Below are 18,506 nucleotides of genomic sequence, written 5' to 3' on the forward strand. Positions count from 1 at the left end.
ATTCTGCAACCACCCAACTAAGATCCGTTGCCATTTGCCAAAATGATTATGCAGTAACAACTATAATAACTGCAAAAAGGTAATAAAAAAATAAAGTGATAAGAGCCCCCCAAATAGAAGCAGCCAAAAAGAGCTCAAAGCAAACAAATTGATGGGGAGATGTTAGATCACATTTCATTACAAAACTATCATAATCATTCGAGTCCATCTCAAACTCCTCAAACCCCACTTTCATGTCAATTTCTCAGGAGACACCATGACCCTATCCCCCAAATAACCTAAGATCACAAATCTTTCTCCATTCAGATTTTTTGGGCATGTCCTAGCAAATTAGATCAACAGCAAATCAACATTATCCTTGTGGTCCTCATCCACAAAAGATTGCATGAAGTCGGTGTAATGATAATGAGATGTCAGGCACCACTAAAAAACTGATATGTTGAATTATATTGTATTATCACGTGATATAATGGATGCATGAGATGAGATACTTTCTCATGAAGGGATCAGATGCGCAAGGCAACTCTTCACGATTTCCCTCAAATCCCATGTCATCTTCATGGCCACGCTCGTTACTCAAATTACTAATAACACATCAGATACATTTGTGAAACGGCACCGGAGGAACCACGGGATGTGCTCGATAATATAAGGACGAGACGGTCTCGTCATGCTTTATATTCCACTAATTTATATCCCAACTACCGTCTTATGAAAACATAAGCCGATGTACGCGGTAGAGAATTGGGATGGGGCCAATGTGAATAAAACCAAATCTCCATAAAGTTCCTTTAGGAATTGTTGGCAAAACCTTGGGCAATTCTGGGCTTTGATGGGTCCTCCCTCACCTAACAAGAGTACTAATTGTCACCCAAACCATGTGGATCGTGTCAATTTGGATCTAATAATACCAACGGAACTGTTTACTCATAGTGCTCATAGATCATAATCCCGCACTGATCGCGCAGGTTAAAGAAAGTTAATCGATCCAGCATGCCGTGCTGGTAAGTCTCAATGGTCATCATTTTCAGCTTGCCCACATGGGACGTTTGGTTTTATAAAGAGGTCAGGAGTAATCCAATTCATGATCTTTTAGCATACTCAACGACTTGGCAAGTTTAGTCCTGAGAGTCATGGCTCGGGGTACTCTGCATTTCGACTTAAGTAGCGGACGATGAGATTGCACTCCGGAGTAAGGATCGGTCCTTTTTGGACATCAATCTAACATAGTCCGTGGCAATTGACTGTCGAAAACAACAAACAAAGTAACCGTGTCGCATTAGCCGCCGATCTCGACCGTGAAATTGGAATTTTACAACAAAGCAGACCACTATCTGAATCAGTAAATAGAAGATCGGGAATTTCTAGCATAAGCCCATCACAATTAATTAGAGGCATATCAAATCTTCTCCAATAAACACAAATGAGAAGATCTTTCTGAAGATACATGTAAAATTACATAGAAGGTAGTGATGGTGATCGTGCTGATGATGATGCATTGATGATCATAGTCAAACCAACAAAAATTTTTATCTGATTTACTTAAGAAAGTCAACCAAAATAGATCTATACAGTTTTCATTATTTCCTTCCTTCTAATCTGACCCGCCAAGAACAGCCCGGACATGGCGTTTTTACCTCGATGAGACCGGGTTGAGGGCCCGGGCGAACCCGTTCATCGCCCCGTAGCCCTTTGAGCTGAACCCGAGGCACCCGAGGAGGCCCTGCCGGTATGGAAGGAAAGTCTTCTTCCTCAGCTCCTCGGCCTGTGCGCGGTGCGCGGTGTAATGCAGCTCATGGGGTGAGGGCGGGACCCGCCTTTTAGCGGCCGCCCCGTTTACCGGCTTCCCGGGTTTCTTACCAGGGTTCCGCTTCGGCCGGTCGGGATTGGGAGCCCCGGGCGGGGAGGGCTGTTTCTCTTTCGGGGCGGCGGAGGAGGCTGAGGTGGTGCTGGTCCTCGTCTTCTCCTTCGCCGGCGAGAAAGAGATGGTGGCCCAGAACTTGTTGTTGCTTCTCCCTTCGCTCTTGCTCCGCAAGAAGTCCTTAAGGAAGACCCATCTCTTCGAGCTCCTCCCGGCGGAGCTCGACCTTGACGAAGAAGCCGAAACGGAGGGAGTCCCAACGGAGCGATTCTCCGAAGCCTCCAACGACAGAGCCTCTTCGATCTTCGAGGCCACCTGGTCCTGATCGATCCTGTGGGGCGGGGTCTTGTCGCCGTCGTCGTTCCACTCGAAGGGCATGCTCCGGAATGGGGACATGGATCTCGTCCTACGCCTCAGGGACTTCTCCCTCAGCCTCAGATCCCTCCCCCGGCCGCCGCCCTTGGCCCCTGGATCGGACTCCTTCGGGTCGTCCTCGTCCTCTGTGTCCAGATCCGGCAAGGGGGCCAGCACCTGCGGCCGCTCCAGGTGGGTGGAGAGCTTCATGGGCCGAATCTTGCCGTCGAGGAAGAGCTCGTCCGCCGAGCTCATCGACCCGGTGTGGCCCATCCCCAACGGGCCGAACAGCCCGAACTCGAAGGAGGACGAGGAAGACATAGCAATGCTGCCGTTCTCATGGGGCGAAGAGGGCTGGGAGTAGAGCTTCACGGCTCCCGAGGTCAGAGCGAAGTGCATTGGGCTCGCCGGCGCGCTGTAGTAGTAGCCGCCGCCGCCGCCGCCGCCAAAAGGAGGTCCGCGGCCGGGGCTGGAAGGGGCGCTGACGTAAGGGGTGGAGCAGTTGCTGTCGAAATCTTCAAATGCGAGGGACTGGTGGGTCTCCGCGCTGACGTTGGCGGTCTCTTCACCATTGTTGGAGCTCGGAGCTTCAAGATCCATTTTTTTCCCCTGCCCTGCTCTGCCTCACTTCTTCCACTTCTTCTTCTTCGTTGCTGCTGCTGCTGTTGCTCTGTGACTGATGCAGAGGATGATGACGACTACGCTGATGAGTGAGAGAGAGAGAGAGAGAGTGTGGTGGAGGGAGGGGGGGAGAGAGAGAGAGAGAGCAGGGCAGGGCAGAGCAGAGCACTGAGGGCAGAGTGGGGGGGTTCCTCTTGTGAAGAAATGGGAAGACAAGGAAGAAGAAATGGGTACACTGCCAATTTGGCCCTTTTCTTTTGTTGAACGATTGTGATTATGCCTTTGCTTTGCTTCCTTTGTTAATTAATCCATCCTTTTAATGCAAAAAAAATCCCAATTTTCCTTTTTTTCTTTCGAGTGAAACTAGAAGTACCCTCGGTCTATTATTGAAAAATAATTGCTGAAATATAAGTATTAATTAACTTAATTTTATAATAATTGTTGAAACTAAAATTAATGCTTAAAATAGAAAATAAATAGTAATAATTGTAGGCACAGACTAATTTGCTAAAAAAAATTACATTTTTAACCGTAAAATCAAATAATTTACTAAATATTATTTCTGCTTAAAAATAATACAAAAACGCATATAAACTGCCATTGAACTTCTAAACGGAGCCAAAATCTACTTATTAGAAACCCAATTTGTCATTCAACAATATTCCCATTATTTCAATGTTCTTTTTTTGTCCGTACGAGATATTAATATTTTTCTCTTTTTAGTGCGTGTTGAGAGTTTAAAAGGAAAAAAATAAAATAAAATCTTGTGAGTTGGGGAGATTCTGATCCTGTCCCTCACAAGCAAAACAGGAAAAAAATTGCCCATTTGCCATTATATTAGATTAGAGTTCCCATACACTTGCTGTTGATGTAATCCTCTCATAATTTGAGGTTGCAATTCTAATGATAACATCTTTTATTACCAATAACATATTCAAGATGTGACTGCACCAACTCCACGGAAGTTCTGAGAAATTCGATCTTATTTGAGTTATCGAATGGTGACTACAATAATACACTTAGATTCTGAATATATCATTGCAACGATAATTGTTGATCAATAAAAAAATTTATGGGAAGAAATGCAGATTTACATTCACATCATATTCTGAATTTCTTATTGGCCATCAATGATTTTACGACATACGTTAGCCCATATCGAGAGCCATTTAGAGCTATGTTAAGATTATCTGATCGGCTTCCATTATTCTTGGCATAAAAGGGAAATCAAGAGGAAAATCATTATATGATAACGATGGATGACGCTAGGGAAGATCGGCAAAGCGCAAAACCATTTACTCTACTAAGAAAAGGAAGAAGTAAAGCTTAACAAACTCAATCACATCAAGTATTGGCAAATATAGGAATACCATTTATATGGTATCCATCTTGGAATAGCTTTGCATAATGCCACAATGGTGAGATTATAAGACAGAAGTAAAATTGCTTGCTATTTGGCATATGGAGATTCTATCACGGTTTGCTACCAAAAACAATCACCATGGTTATTCATCTTTTAACGGTTAGCTGATCTTACATTAGCTCATCTCATGTAAGATCATGGCCGTATACGTGTCCAAAATCTTTTAACATTAAAATTCACCTCTCATAGTTTGACTATCAACATTTTCGACCACACATCTTCTTGTCGATGATCGATTTCTCTCGTGAACGAGACGGAATGTACCAATCAATCAAATAGTAAACAATTTAATTACTTTAAAAAATTAACAAATATTAAAAAACGTCAAATTTAATATTGTCAAATCCCTAAAATTGAAAGAAAATTCAATCTCATCGATGCTCGGCACTATTACTCGACCACCTGCCCTTACACTTCTCTGCTGCCAGCACGCTCTGAGCCAATTCATTCCTCTCCTCCCACTTCCCTCTCGGCGACGTCGGTCGAGCTATTTGCCTCCCGGAGACTCCCATTTATATGTCAATATTTGGCTTCGTACACCTTATTATATATTTATATGTTGAGATTTTTTAAAGAAAGAGCTTGGTGGGATAGACTCCAACTCCATTCTCGCACCGTCCAATCCCAAACTCGAGGACCCCACAGGAATTGGGTTCAAGCTCTGAATCTGCTTAGCATCCCTAGCCAACTGATCTCAGTATCAAATTCTAAAGAAACATATACTAATAGTCATGATATAAATATTATGTGGTTTAAATAATTTTCGGTGAGCAGCTTGTCTAAATTTTAAATGAGATATGAATTTTCGACTCGTTCACGAGCAAAATCGATTGTTAATGAGAATATCTCGTGTCAAAAATATCTATAGTCAAACTATCAATGGTGAATCTTAATGTTAAAAAATATTGGACACATTTACGGCCAAGATTTTATGTAACATGATCTAGCAGGTAAAAAAAAGATAATCGTGGTGATTATTTTTGTTACAAACGTGATCACATCACCCATTTGGCATATAATCATTCTGGCACATTTATTTCCTCGTTGAAAAGGGAAAACAATCTAAGGCCTCATTTGGTTGCAGCGAAAAGGTTGTCAAAATATAGTTTTTGAATACACATATATCTATTTATTTTTTTAAAAAAAATATATGTATTTATTTATTTCAAATAGATCTCTAAGTTTGTTTTCTTATTCTTATTTAATTATTTCTAAAGTTGCCTAACTCTCCCGTTAACATGTTGTCATTTGATTTTAGTAGCATTGGCTCAATACAACACCAGCTACCGCGACCTCGAATGAGGTTACCGGCACCCATCATGGGTGAATGGGATTGATACTTGTCTCTCCCGATTTTGACCTTCAATACTAATGCGACCTAATATGTCGTCATGGTGGCTAGTATCGAGCCCCATGATCGTAATTGTGCATGTCTAATTAGTTGCGGATGCAAAAAGAAAATGAATTAAGAACTTAATTAGTAGAAATTAAAAATATACAAAACCAGATTTTGAAAATAATATTTGAGGGCATACTTTTTCTCTACTCAAGCGGTCCTTTGTTATAGTTGTAGGCTGCAGCAAGCACAAAAATAATTCTGAAAAAAGTAATGGGAGCTCCAGAATCACTTTTCCAAAAACAATGGAGTAGTATTAGCTTCGCTAGAGATCACATAATTGCAATCTGAATGCTTTTACTGTGGTTGACTCAACCACCAAATCATTCATTCTCTAATTGCTTGCAATAACAATTCTATACAAAATATACATGATTTATCAAAAGAGGTATAGCGCAGTGACTCATGTCTCGCATGTTGACCTAGAGGTATCGGGTTTGATACTTAGTGAAACTATTCATGTCCTTTTATTAGTTATTTATGATTTTTTTTATTATACTAAGTTTTGAGTCTCCTTTATAATTGAAAGAAAGTATACAGGGTTTGTTTATATTTTTCCTTTTCTCTTACAGTTTTCTCTGCCTTTTCACTTTGATGAAAATAAAAAATAAGAAAAATAAGTGTTAGATTATCCTCTATAAAAAAAGTGTGTTTAATCTTTTTTTTTCCGGTGAACAAAAATTTTGGAGTTGAAATATAATGTTTTCAAGCTTATGCTCGAGTTGAATTGATATAATTCAATAAATTGAAAATACACGTCGTGATCTCACCAAAAAATTGAATCTTTCAGCATTGAAGGTAAAGAATGAAACCATATTTTGCCATGTAGGATTTCTTTTTCCTTTTTGTGGCATTGACATTTCTTATTTCGGTTATTTTGAATAACATGCCTATATCATTAAAAAAGAAACAAAATAATATCGATGCGCCACTATAATGTGTAAAACATTTGTAACAAATCAATCCCATTTGAGTAAATATTTACATTGACTATCATTAATTATTGAGAAATGATATAGCGTAAATGCACACATTCTCATCAGATATCAAGAAGTTTTTTGTTCAATTCTCGTCATGGGACTATCTGTATCATTTTATTTTAACTTTTCTTTTTATTTTTTTATACCAGATTCATGTGTCTTATTTGTAGTAAAAAAACAAGATTATCATAAGAGGATGCTTCTTTCTACTCATGAATTTTATGCAGTAAGTAACATGTTAACTTTAAATTGAAGAAGGCTATAGTTGAAGTACACAATCACAATTTGCAAAAAAGAAAAAAAAAATAAAAAAGAAACTCCATATGGTGAAGCAAACATATATTTACAAAAAAATTCTAAGATACAGCCACCTTTTATAAAGATATAATATAAAAGGATTAATTTGAGTCATCCGGCCGGCCGTTACAAGATGTCGATATTGGTCCCTCGAAGAGGACGATATAATTTATTTCTGATAGTGTGGATGTCAAAACTTGCATGTCATTGAACAAACCTCATTTATTAGGGAAGGAAATTTTTCAAAAACGAGAACCTCATTTAGTGCATGAATTCAATATGGCTCTTTAGATTCACCATGAAGTTGACCTGACCACTGCTCTACGTGCGGATCGCAAAACTACCAAACACTTAATAATGAGAGACGACGTACATGCAACCAATAAATTTTGCAACAACGACCTAACTGAAACTTCTATTATCAGGGAAAACAATCCATCGAAAATGCAATGAACACACTGGATTTGTCAGAGATTATAGCAAAGATGGCGTGGCCGGCGATGGAGTCGTTTGCAATATACGTTACACGATTACAGAATTTCGTGGGAAGCTTGCGGAGCGAGCTCAGGGCATCGATGCGTCGATGTAACGAACGAGCTGCGGATTTCGGAGGGCAATTCTTCGGGAAGTCCAAAAAATGTGCTTATGAAATGAAGAAATGTGGGGGCTCGTGACATGAAAAGAATTAAAAAGGGTAAAGCAAAATTGGAGGGACGGGATCGTATAAGTTAGGGGTGGGAAATGGGTAAAGGGTGATGGACTTAGGAACTCTCAATACACCAACCCAATTAGGGGGAGGCACGTTCCTCTCCTTCTCGGGGTTTTGCTCCCCTGCATTCCTGGCCCACCGTTGCTACCGTGCACCCCATCGGTTTTTTTTTTTTTAAAACACGTGCGTGCTTTCTCTCTACAACTCGTAACTCACTTTTCATACCGAAAAGAATCAACCCTAGATCTGGTCTTTCTACACCTTCGTAGCTAACAACTACATTGAGCAAGTTCTAACAAGAAGCTCAATAGGTCATTCTCGAAGATCTTCTGACCTTTCAAAAGTTACAGGATGTAATATATTATTTTCAGTTGTCTAGCTTCTAATTTAATTAATTCCACACGATGACCATCTGCACGTTCAGGTTGCTAGACGATAACAAGCAATGCTGATGAAAGTTTCACAGAGTTTAAGATCGTGTGGCTATAACTGGATCGTGCATGTGCTGATGCTGAAGGTGAGAAGCACCAGATCAATGGCTCCACCATAGGATACCATCTCTTGGGCAGCAGCTACGAGGAAGAGAGGAGGAGGGTGCCTCTGCATCCAATTATATAAAAATTTTAGTCGTTGAAAAGAATAATTAATTAAGTAATCAATTAAAAATTAAGATAATCATGCTTTAATTTTATTTTATTTTTTTAAAAAAAGATAGTTTGATGGCAGGAGGGAGGCAGTGGCAATGTTACTTTTGCAGCTTCCCCTGATTCCAAGAAAGCAGAATATTTGGCATTCTTTTAGTTTGCTGGTGGTTATGGAGCTGAGAAATTGACCTAACTGTAGCTTCGGGAAAAAAAAAAAAAGCCATGACAAAATATTTTATTCTACAATATGTAATTAGTCTTGACAAGATCGAATCAAGCGGTAGCCGATTATCGAGTCGGAGCGTGATCGCGTGAGTGTGCCTATGGCTGCGTTTTCGTTGAGGTTCTACCGCCATTTCTTTTTTTTTTTTTAGATATATCCAACAAGCTTACTTAGATGACACGAGTTTAGCTCGTATTATCATTCATGAGAGGAGACACCGTATCGAAATATAATTTTCATGATTGAAATTGTCTCGCCCCTATCCTGCAGCTAGTATGTGGCCAAATTATAGATACTTGTGGAACTTATAAATTTCCTTGCTTTTTTTTTTCTTTTCAGTTACAGTGACCCTTAACTTCGAAAAGACTACGAAGAAAAGGAAAATCAAAGTCGCATCGACAATAATCGATCATAAAATATCTTGGTTTTGGATTAAAAACGAATCTCAGTACATCGAACCTCAATTCTCTAACCTTCTAATATATGTCTGCGTTTAAGAGAGCATATTGAAGCTCAACAAATAAAACCACGAAGACATTGGTCAACATAAATTGAGTTTTCAGTAGACAAACAATATTTATAGTGCGCGGACTTGAAATCCACTAGAAGCATCTCGGCTAGGGCCACACGTTGGAACAAGACTAGTCTCAGGCATATGGCTAAGGATGCAAGTGATTTCACAAAAAAAGTGTAGTAAATTATTATTTCATTTTTATAGTATATTCACGCTAGTTAACTGAATCAGCTTGAGAAATGAACAGTAATGCATCGGCACACATACTTACCTCGTAATCTAAAGATTCCATGTTCAATTAATAATATTGAGATTATCAACAACCATTTATCTAACTTCTCTTTTTGTTTTTGATATTAAATTCATGATTCTCTACTATAATTGAATAGACTAACTCAATCAACTTGGTTTCATCAAATTACAAAAAAAATGCAACTTCTTTTTTTTGGGTAGGAAAATGTAACTTCTTTTTCTATTTATTTTTCGGTAGAATCTTTTTTTATTTATTTCAGAAAATGAATATATATATATATATATATGTATGTATATTTGGGTCTCAGTCCGGTGGGGTCTCTGTTTGGGGAGACGCTCCGGTGAGGCGCGTGATGGAAGGGTGACTCCCTCCAACAGCCGGAGTATTGGGCTTTTTGGGCCTTTGGATCACCTGACACTTGCAGTGGGGGCTCACGCACCTTGGGGAAGAGATCACATGCCATGTCCTCCCCCCTTTTTCTTATCTTTTATTTTTTTTTTGGTGTGGAATCATGCAGTGTCCTTCTTCCAATCCCGGGACGAAATCGGTCCAGTTGAATATAGTCGACTGTAAATGTAACATTGTCGACCGCACTTTACTTCAATCGACTATATTCATTTTGCAATCGATTATATTCAATTAGACCGATTTCGATCCGGGACCGGATAAACTCTCTCGACATGAATAAGATTTGGTGTTTCATGGAGTGGCACATGTGAGGTGCCTTCACTATCTGCATCCCTTTCCGTGTCCCAGCTAGATTTGGATCATCTCCCGTTCCACTTCCACCGAAAAAATAAACGGATGGTTCGGTCGTTTCCCATTTATCTATTGATGATGAAACTGAGGCATGTGAAAAGTAATGCATGTTAATGTGGGAGCTTATTTCGTTTTCAGTTGAGCCTCTAACATCTTTATCTTTCTCGAGGTTGTTAAGGCCCCTTTTCCAACCTTAATTAACTCAAAATCTCATCTCGAGGGAGAGCTCAAAATTAATGGTATCAACTTTTTTTTTTTTTTAATGCAGAATCGTTTTCTAATGCTTGGGAAGGCCCAACTCCTCCCCGACTTTTAACATCTTTGTTAAACAACCCCACCGGAAAAAAAAACATCTTTATTAAACAAAAATTTCACGAATTTTTATTATTGAGATGAGACGCACCTGATATTTGTGTAAAATATTCATAGTGGAAAAAACAGTTTTCATTGGCAATCTAAACTCATAGAAAATTAAATAATAATCGTAAATTTTTTTAAAACTTCAAAATTATAAGAGAAGCGACCGCCCTCTTGAACTTTCTCAATCCATTCCCGTGTAGTCGTATGCTACATATATCCCGAAAAGTAGAATAAGCTCTCAACATTCAATTTTGGCCTACTTCACATCCTATTGAACAACTATAACTGTTAAGGGGCTACGGTGGCCTCTATCATCCTTAAGATACATCCTAACAATTAGTGGGCAGTTACCATCCGGCCTAGACCTCAGCAGTTTCGGCAAACGTAACTACCATCGCAGCGAGCAACCCGACATCAATGTCCTAGTGGTAGCTAGACATGGACTGGTTTTCCGCTTACGACTCCCTCAAGCCGAGCATGACTGTGTTGCTTAGGAGCACTAGGCCTGGTGGGGAGACTCAAACCTGATTAAGACACACACGGACAATCAATCCCAAAACTTTTACCACGCCACCGGATTCTGGAGTTAAGTTGACGGAAGCTCACAGACCTAATAGAAATGTGAAAAATAAAATATATATATATATATGTGAAAAACTTTTCTACTAAAAATTAAATCTAGAATCTATATGTTTCGTATTGAGAACAAATATCATTGTACTAAAAACACAATTTCCCAACCTAATCTAACCCCTGCTATGGTGTTCGTAAATTCTTACTTTTGGATTATAATGCATGAATTTTTTCAAACTTATAGCTGCTATATCTTTTCCTTTCTGCCTATCAAAATATGTATATCTATGCATATAATATATATTTCCTTTTCCCTTTCGTTTAGGAAAATATTTGCTTTTCCTGAATTTTATTTTTCTTTGTAGAGTTATTAAACTAATAACTAATAATGGCAGGATGAAGTGAAGCCCATATCGTCTGTCAGAAGGAAGGAACCAAAAATAATGGTTGAGCTGAGCCGAGCATATCATTTTCTTTCTGTTATTTGCTGCCTGCCTGCCTACTGGCGTTGAGTTGAGCCTGTCGTGAATTATTTTATATATTATAAATATAAATTCAACCCATAATAAGGACAAATGGCCATTTACCACCCCCCCCCCCTCCCCGGAAAAAAAAAAAAAACAAAGACACATGGACATGGAGAGACGTATAAATGTATATTTCTACAAAGGAAAAATCTACGGTTCAATTTATAAACTGTTCATAAACTCTTTAGAAACCGTTAGATTATGAGTTTCATGCTAATCCACAACCCGAGCGGTTCATGAATAGCTCATGAACTGGATCGAATGATGCGCCATCTCCATCGTGGAGGATGGTCTATCTCAGCTACAAGCAATAATTGAGCTCAACGTTTGGGAAACCTTGATGGTCGGGCTCTTGAGGTCAGACATGGCATACAATAATATCGTATCACATAATTAATCCTCTTAGAGATTATTTATATTTTAGAAAAATAAATAATATCATATCTCAATATTGGGACACCGCTAATATTTTCCGGATCCACTTATAATTTTGTATTTGATTTAGATCCAATTCGAGATAGATTTGGATTTAGTTTTTTTTTTTTTGCTTCTATTTTCATTGTCTCATTTGGTCAATAAATAGGCTGCTAGTTTATATGACTTTCTACGTCAATCATAAAAAAAAACCCTACTCTCGAGGTTCTATTCTCGATTTCTCTAACTCCTCCTTGTCCTCTCCTTATTTTAATTTTCATCAAATCCTTCCAATTTTTTTTTCCTTTGTTATGGATGGCGATTATATGATGAGACTACAGATACAACATATACATTATGAATTTAAAGAAAAAACAAAGAGGGACTATATTGTAATTAAGCATTTTGATAGAATTCAAGGTTTTATTTGGGAGTGTTATTGCTGATGTAAGAGGGCTAAAATATATTACTACAAATAAGTCTTGATATTAGAATAAGTTAAAGTGTTCGGGAGGTAAAATTTAAAATTGTTGAAATTACAACTAGTGTTTGAATTGGAGTAAAAGTATTTTTATAAACACCTAATGGGAATCAAAGGGAAGAGGGGCTAAGGTCTTGAAACCAAGAGTTGATGATTTTGGACGGAACAGTACCTATTTTTGATTGTTAAGATGAGTAACACCTCCATATTTAAATAGAAGAGGGACTAATGATAAAAGTAGACAAAAATTTACGGACTTAGTAAAATTAATTTCTTTGAGAATTCAAATTAATTAATTAGTTGATATATAATCTCCTGTGCTATTTCACTAGTTTAATGGCTAGTGCGATACACGGATTTTACGTTTTAATGCTAAATACAACAATATCTGGATTCCACTATTTTGATGTTATATATTTTTATACATTATCCTATCAACTTCTATAAAGATAAAACATGCAATTACGTAATATTAATTATAAGAATATATGACTTTAATCCAATAAAAATTTTAGTCCATTCGTGTAACTTATACCTCATTCTATAGTAGTAATTTGTTAAATAAGTTGATTTACTAAGTTGTGACCATTTTTATTTAATTATTGTTTTAAATAAAATACTATATATAGCAAGAAAAAATTATATAATTTGTTAATTTTTAGTAAAGAGTAAAGTTTCATATAATTTATAAAAATGATTTTTAGTATTTTTTTAAATCACCAATATTAATTATAATACTTCATACTATATTCTTGTACATTGACCATTAATAATAATAATAATTATTATAACTTATAGGTAAAACATTGTACATATGAATCGTAAACTTTTATGTACGTTTATCTATATTTTTATTTTTAATAATGCACTTCATTAAATACTCCAATTCTACTTTATTCCGTATATATTGATTAGACCTTATTAGCTAGTTGGTGCAACAAATGTAGCTCGACGGTACAGAAGTAGTAGCTTTATCCTACCTATATAGTAGAAGTCCTACCCAAACCCCAACTTGGAATAACTGGGCTAGAGTTCATATATTTTAGGGTAAAGCAAACTCACTTGCTTGAGATTTTACTAAATGACAATCTCATGTTTGTTTTGGGAGTTAAAATTACTTTGATTTTAACTTTAACTTTAACTCAATATACTATACAACAAAAGCACACGTTTCCCAAGTCAAAGTTATAATCCTAACTCATTTATCATTTTTCACAATCAAAATAAAAAATACTTTAACTCTGAATTTAAACGCACCGTGATACTTCCCCATTAATCATGTTGGCTTAACAAGAAAAAAGAAAAAAGAAAGAAAAAAAGCTCTTTTGGTCGCCAACATTGAAGTACTTTCACTTTTTTCATCCTTTTTTTTTTTTACCTTATTCTCGATGTTTCCAAGGTTTCTCCACTCTAATCTTACCATTTCAATTTTTCGTAAATCTATTGACATGCCACATTTTAAGGATAAAAAATCCTAAAATGGTACAAGGCGCTGACAAGAGATGAAGCTCTCGACCATATCCAAACTGCTACCCCTCTAAGATCTTGATATTGATAGAGACACACCGCCATGTAATATTTTTGTAAACATAAAACTTTTGTAATAACGAAAAAGATAACAATTTTAAGCAGTCTGCTCAATGTCGACAACTACAACTGTTAACTAAGACCCACCGTAATTAAGGTAGCACGCCATCCCTTCTCTTACTTCTTACTGTAGTTCCCCTTTCTTATTTATTATGTTTTAAAATTTATTTTTTATTTATAAAAAAATCTATTTTAGCAAATTTATTGAAGAAAAAACTTATGGTTCCGTACAAATAGCTACCATCACTCCGAAGAGTTGCGGACGACCCGTTTGGTGGCTAATTACCTCGGGTGGTGGTGTGGCTACAAAGGCTTTAAAGCAGCCTTAGACGGAGTACCTGCAGTCATCCTCTTATATTACATTTTGTTAATTTAAAAAAAGTCTCTCGTCCCTAAATAGTTTGCACGTCAATTGGTTGGACAAGAGCCGTAGTGAATTATGTGACACGTTGAGAACTATATTGAACAAAAATATGAATTAGGATGAAACTGTAAAAAGTAATTAAAGATTGATGAGGACCAAAAAAACTATATGTCAACGTAGGTGATGGGATGGTGCTTTGGATTTGGAGTGTATTTCTTTTTTAAGGATGTGATAGAGCGTCATTTAGTGAGAAAATATTTCGGTCAAATCATAGGAGGTAAAGTCACATCTCCTAATCACTGAATCTTCAATGTTGGACCTCCTTCCTCAACTTTTTGGAAGATCCAATGGGAGGGAGGTCGTAGCCGAATCTCCCGTGACTTGAGAGAAAATTTTCCGCATTTAGTGATATCTCAAGGGTGGAGAGCGTGATTTTCCATTTCTTTTGTCTATCTCCATCTGCCCTAGTCATATGCGCGAACACCTCACAAAACTTCTCCTTGTAAGTAGTTAAGATATAAAGAATCGATGTTGAATACATGAGAGGCAAATTAAGGGAGAAACATATGGACCATCAAGCCTCAAAGTGTTAGTTCATGGGGTTGGACGAACGATCCCAATGTTGAGACGTATGGTAAGTTGCAAGGTAAGCGATAGACCAGAGGACACGGGCTAAGCTGCAGTTAAAATCCCGTTGATCGGGCCGCAATAACATAAGAGACGTGCCCAACAGCAGCACGGTTTGAACAATGCATTCACTCCTTAAACCATGCCAGCCAAACGGAAAGACTTGATAGTGAAATATAAGTTACAAGTTGAAAATCCTGAAGCTTATGCCATGTACCTGCCAAAAAAAAGGCAGATAGAACAAAAATAACGGATCCATTGGCTGAGCATTCTGACGGCGCAATTGACCGCGCCATTCGAAATTAAAAGTAATCCAAATCGATATATATTACATTAGAGTTACTTTTTCTAACGTGAGAGCACGATGAATTCTGAAACCAATTCATCAACTAACGAAGAAAGAATGGCCTGTCCGATGTCCACGGCCTCTTCGAACATCTCAACCCTAAAGTCAACCCATCTCCCGTACTTAGAGCTCATGTCCTCATCCACGAGAACATCCACCATCATGTCCCCGATGCAGTTTCCACGGGACACTTCCCTATAGATTTCGTCCGCCAACAAGCTTTTCCTCCTAAACAGTGCTGTGAATCTAGCCCATCCTTTTGGGGTGCCAACCAAGAAATCTTGACACTTCAATGCTAGGCATTCGCTCACGAAATCAAACAGGATCTTCCGTCTCAGCTTGCTGGATTCTTCTTCGGAGTTGCTCCTCTCTACGTTTCCACGACTCTCCAACTCATCAAAGAGGGATGGGGGTATGATTTCACCAGGGTGAGTCGATAAGCAGTCTTCTAGAGTTGACTCGGCTTCAAAGATTATGTCTCTGATGTATTCAATTTCCCAATTGCTTGGTCGGATCAAATTAATGTCACTTAACAGTGCTGGGGCAGCATATTTCTCTCTCATGTAAGCAACGGATGAGCAGGATGTCGTCTCGGATAGTTTGGGTCTATTATCTTCCACTTCAAGAAATTCTACTGCAGAGAGCAAATCAAGCGAATCGTCATTGCTCAAAGAAAAGGAGACAAAGTGCTTCACTCAATAATTCATAAACCAATAGAAGGATAAAAATAACATTCGTATAAAATGTGATAAGAGTTTAAAAATCACATCGCTCACACAAATCAGATTAGCCAAAATCTTTTGAACAACTTCTCAAACAGGATAGACCAAAAGAATCTCATAAACAAGAGAGCATTTCGTACTTTCCTTTTCCTGGTGCATGATTAATACGCGTCTAACCAAAGAATGTAACTTCTCAAGTGCAAGCAGGACACTGATTACCTTAATAGATTGTTTGGGTTGTGGGTTATGGAGGGGCCTGCCATAGCCCGCAATCCAAAAAACCACTAAGTTTCTCCTGTTCTCTTTGTTTTTTAAGGAAATTATAACCTGGAACACCTCTCCATTATCAAACAAAGCCCGAAACCCAGATTCTTCTAGTCTTCAGCCATTTGACTTACTTTAGGATATGTCATTCTTACTAACATACAAACGCAACAGAACAATGGGGGAGATACGAAGTATAGACTTACCACTACAAGTAACTGTATTGTCATGGCTACTTCCAGCAGCTAATAATGGTTCGAGATTTGAATCATTTGGAAGTTGATGATCAACCTCTTTTCCAGTTCTGCCACTTGTAGTAATCATGCTGTGCTCTTCCTTTGCTTCTGCGACTTGAGCCTATCAAAAGATTATTGAAGAGCATTGACAATCATTATTTGTGTGTGTGTGGTGTGTGGTGTGTGGGGGGGGGGGGGGGGAGGGGAGAGGAAGGAGAGGAAGGGGAAGGGACCAGAAGTAGAACCAATATAAGAATAACAGAATAACGAGCAGCAGACCACAAATTTTAAGGAAAACAAGACTACTGTGTTTTCTCTTGCAGTTTGGAGAAATCGGATATTGACATTAAGTTTCCACAACAGCAACCTTGCCCCACCTTTCATAGATCATTTTCTTGCACCAGAAATTCGGAAAGCAATAACAACGTCCTCATTTTTATCTCATTGTTAGACAAGGAATTTCTCCTATTTTGCTTGAGCACAGGCAGCTCTTCCTCATTGCCAGAGATACTTTACACACAAAGGCCTTTTTACTTGTACCCCACCGGCTATCATTTTTGCCATTGACAGGTGATCCCTCGAGTTTTTATTGTAGAACACCAATATATGTAATTATCAGTTCTCAAAATAATTGATACTGCTAGTCTTACAGGGAAATCTTCACTTCGATGTTTTGCTCATTGTTTTATGCCTCAAGACACCTACCTGTTCATTTTTTTCTAAGGGTAACCGTTCACAATTCATCTTCCTTTTGTTTTTCTATTTTTCCAAGCCTTCTCTCATCAAGTATCAAAAAATTCTCTCAAGAAGTAAGAAAGAATAAGTCCAATAATTTCTTTAAGTAAAGAGACAAACCTGGCAATTCTGCCTCCCATCGACTGTGGAAGAGGAATCAAAGTCACTTAGGCTACTCATCTCATCCACATCGGCTCCAACTTGTGCACTTACAGTGCATACTGAATCTCGAACACTAGATGTACAAGTGGACAGACTATCCTCATCTTCTTTCAAGCTCACTGTGGAGGTATACGACCTCTCTGCTTCGTATGATTCGACCCTATCCTTTAATTCCTGAAGCTTTTGTTCCAAAAGGATGCTCAAGGAACTCTCACCAATCACACTCTCAGCAGGAGACAAAAAGGTCAAGCTCTCGCCTCTGGCAAATTTATTGATCCTTGTAACTGTTCGTACAGGAGACTGAGCCTCTGAAGACTTTTTTATGGGGGAGGTAAATGTAAAAGAAATAACGTCATCAACGACTTTGCTCTTCACGGACCTCTCATCATTACTTATGAGAACATTTGTAGCAATGCTCCGCATTGGGCTAATCTCTCTGCCAGCAGCACCTTTCCTTTGACTGAGACTCTTTGTGCTACAAGAAGATGAAGAAGAAAGATTCCTAAGAGTGTTTGTCCTCACTGTCTTTGAGGATGTAGATTCAGCCCTTGCAGGAACCTTGTTTACGGTCCTTGTCTTATTTGGGCCAACTTTTGGACTTGATGAAGCCTTTGAAACCGAACCAAATCTTTCATACGATGAGTTCTGCTTCTGGTTGTTCTGTTTGAGGACATTATCCCTCACCCCGTTTGTAGGAGTTCTTCTCTGCGAATTCTTGAGCTCTCTGTCACTCGGAAGATTCCTGTTAGATGTCAGACCCTTTCCTTCTCTCCTCTGCGTATTGGGCTTTGCTTGCTCTGTGGGCACGAACAATCTCGTCTTACCACTCGAACTTTGGAAACTATTACCTTTATCCGACTCCACATCTCTCCTTAACGTTCGTGCATCTCTGATTCCCTGAGGACTCCTATCATTGGATTTCCCATTCACAATCCTAAAGTTGCTTGGCTTCTTAGGTTGCTGAGCCTCCAACTTCGCTTTTAAGTCCTGTATTCTCAATGGAACTGAAGATGAGATGGTCGGCCCCGCCTCGCCTCTGACAGCTTTCTTTGGACTTGCCTCAATTATGGCAGC

General features: G+C 38.4%; 2 protein-coding genes across 2 annotated transcripts; both read right to left on the reverse strand.

Annotated features, from left to right (window-relative positions):
* Positions 1-1,310: 1,310 nt before the first annotated feature.
* Positions 1,311-3,114, reverse strand: LOC116215582. The gene has a single exon (XM_031551342.1). The coding sequence runs from the start codon at positions 2,813-2,815 to the stop codon at positions 1,634-1,636; it is 1,182 nt and encodes a 393-aa protein (XP_031407202.1). The 5' UTR covers positions 2,816-3,114; the 3' UTR covers positions 1,311-1,633.
* Positions 3,115-15,110: 11,996 nt separating this feature from the next.
* LOC116214343 lies at positions 15,111-18,499 on the reverse strand (the record flags this gene model as incomplete). The annotated part of the gene is given in 3 exon segments (XM_031549763.1): positions 15,111-15,947; positions 16,506-16,656; positions 17,391-18,499. Coding segments are annotated over 3 exon segments (1,892 nt in total), but the record flags the coding sequence as incomplete, so codon positions are not given.
* Positions 18,500-18,506: the final 7 nt, after the last annotated feature.

Source organism: Punica granatum, chromosome 7 (genome assembly GCF_007655135.1).
Source record: "Punica granatum isolate Tunisia-2019 chromosome 7, ASM765513v2, whole genome shotgun sequence".
NCBI classification, from domain to species: Eukaryota; Viridiplantae; Streptophyta; class Magnoliopsida; order Myrtales; family Lythraceae; genus Punica; species Punica granatum.

Bases quoted from the DNA above. Each gene is read 5' to 3' on its own strand.
- LOC116215582 (XM_031551342.1), bottom strand. From the start codon at position 2,815: ATGGATCTTGAAGCTCCGAGCTCCAACAATGGTGAAGAGACCGCCAAC.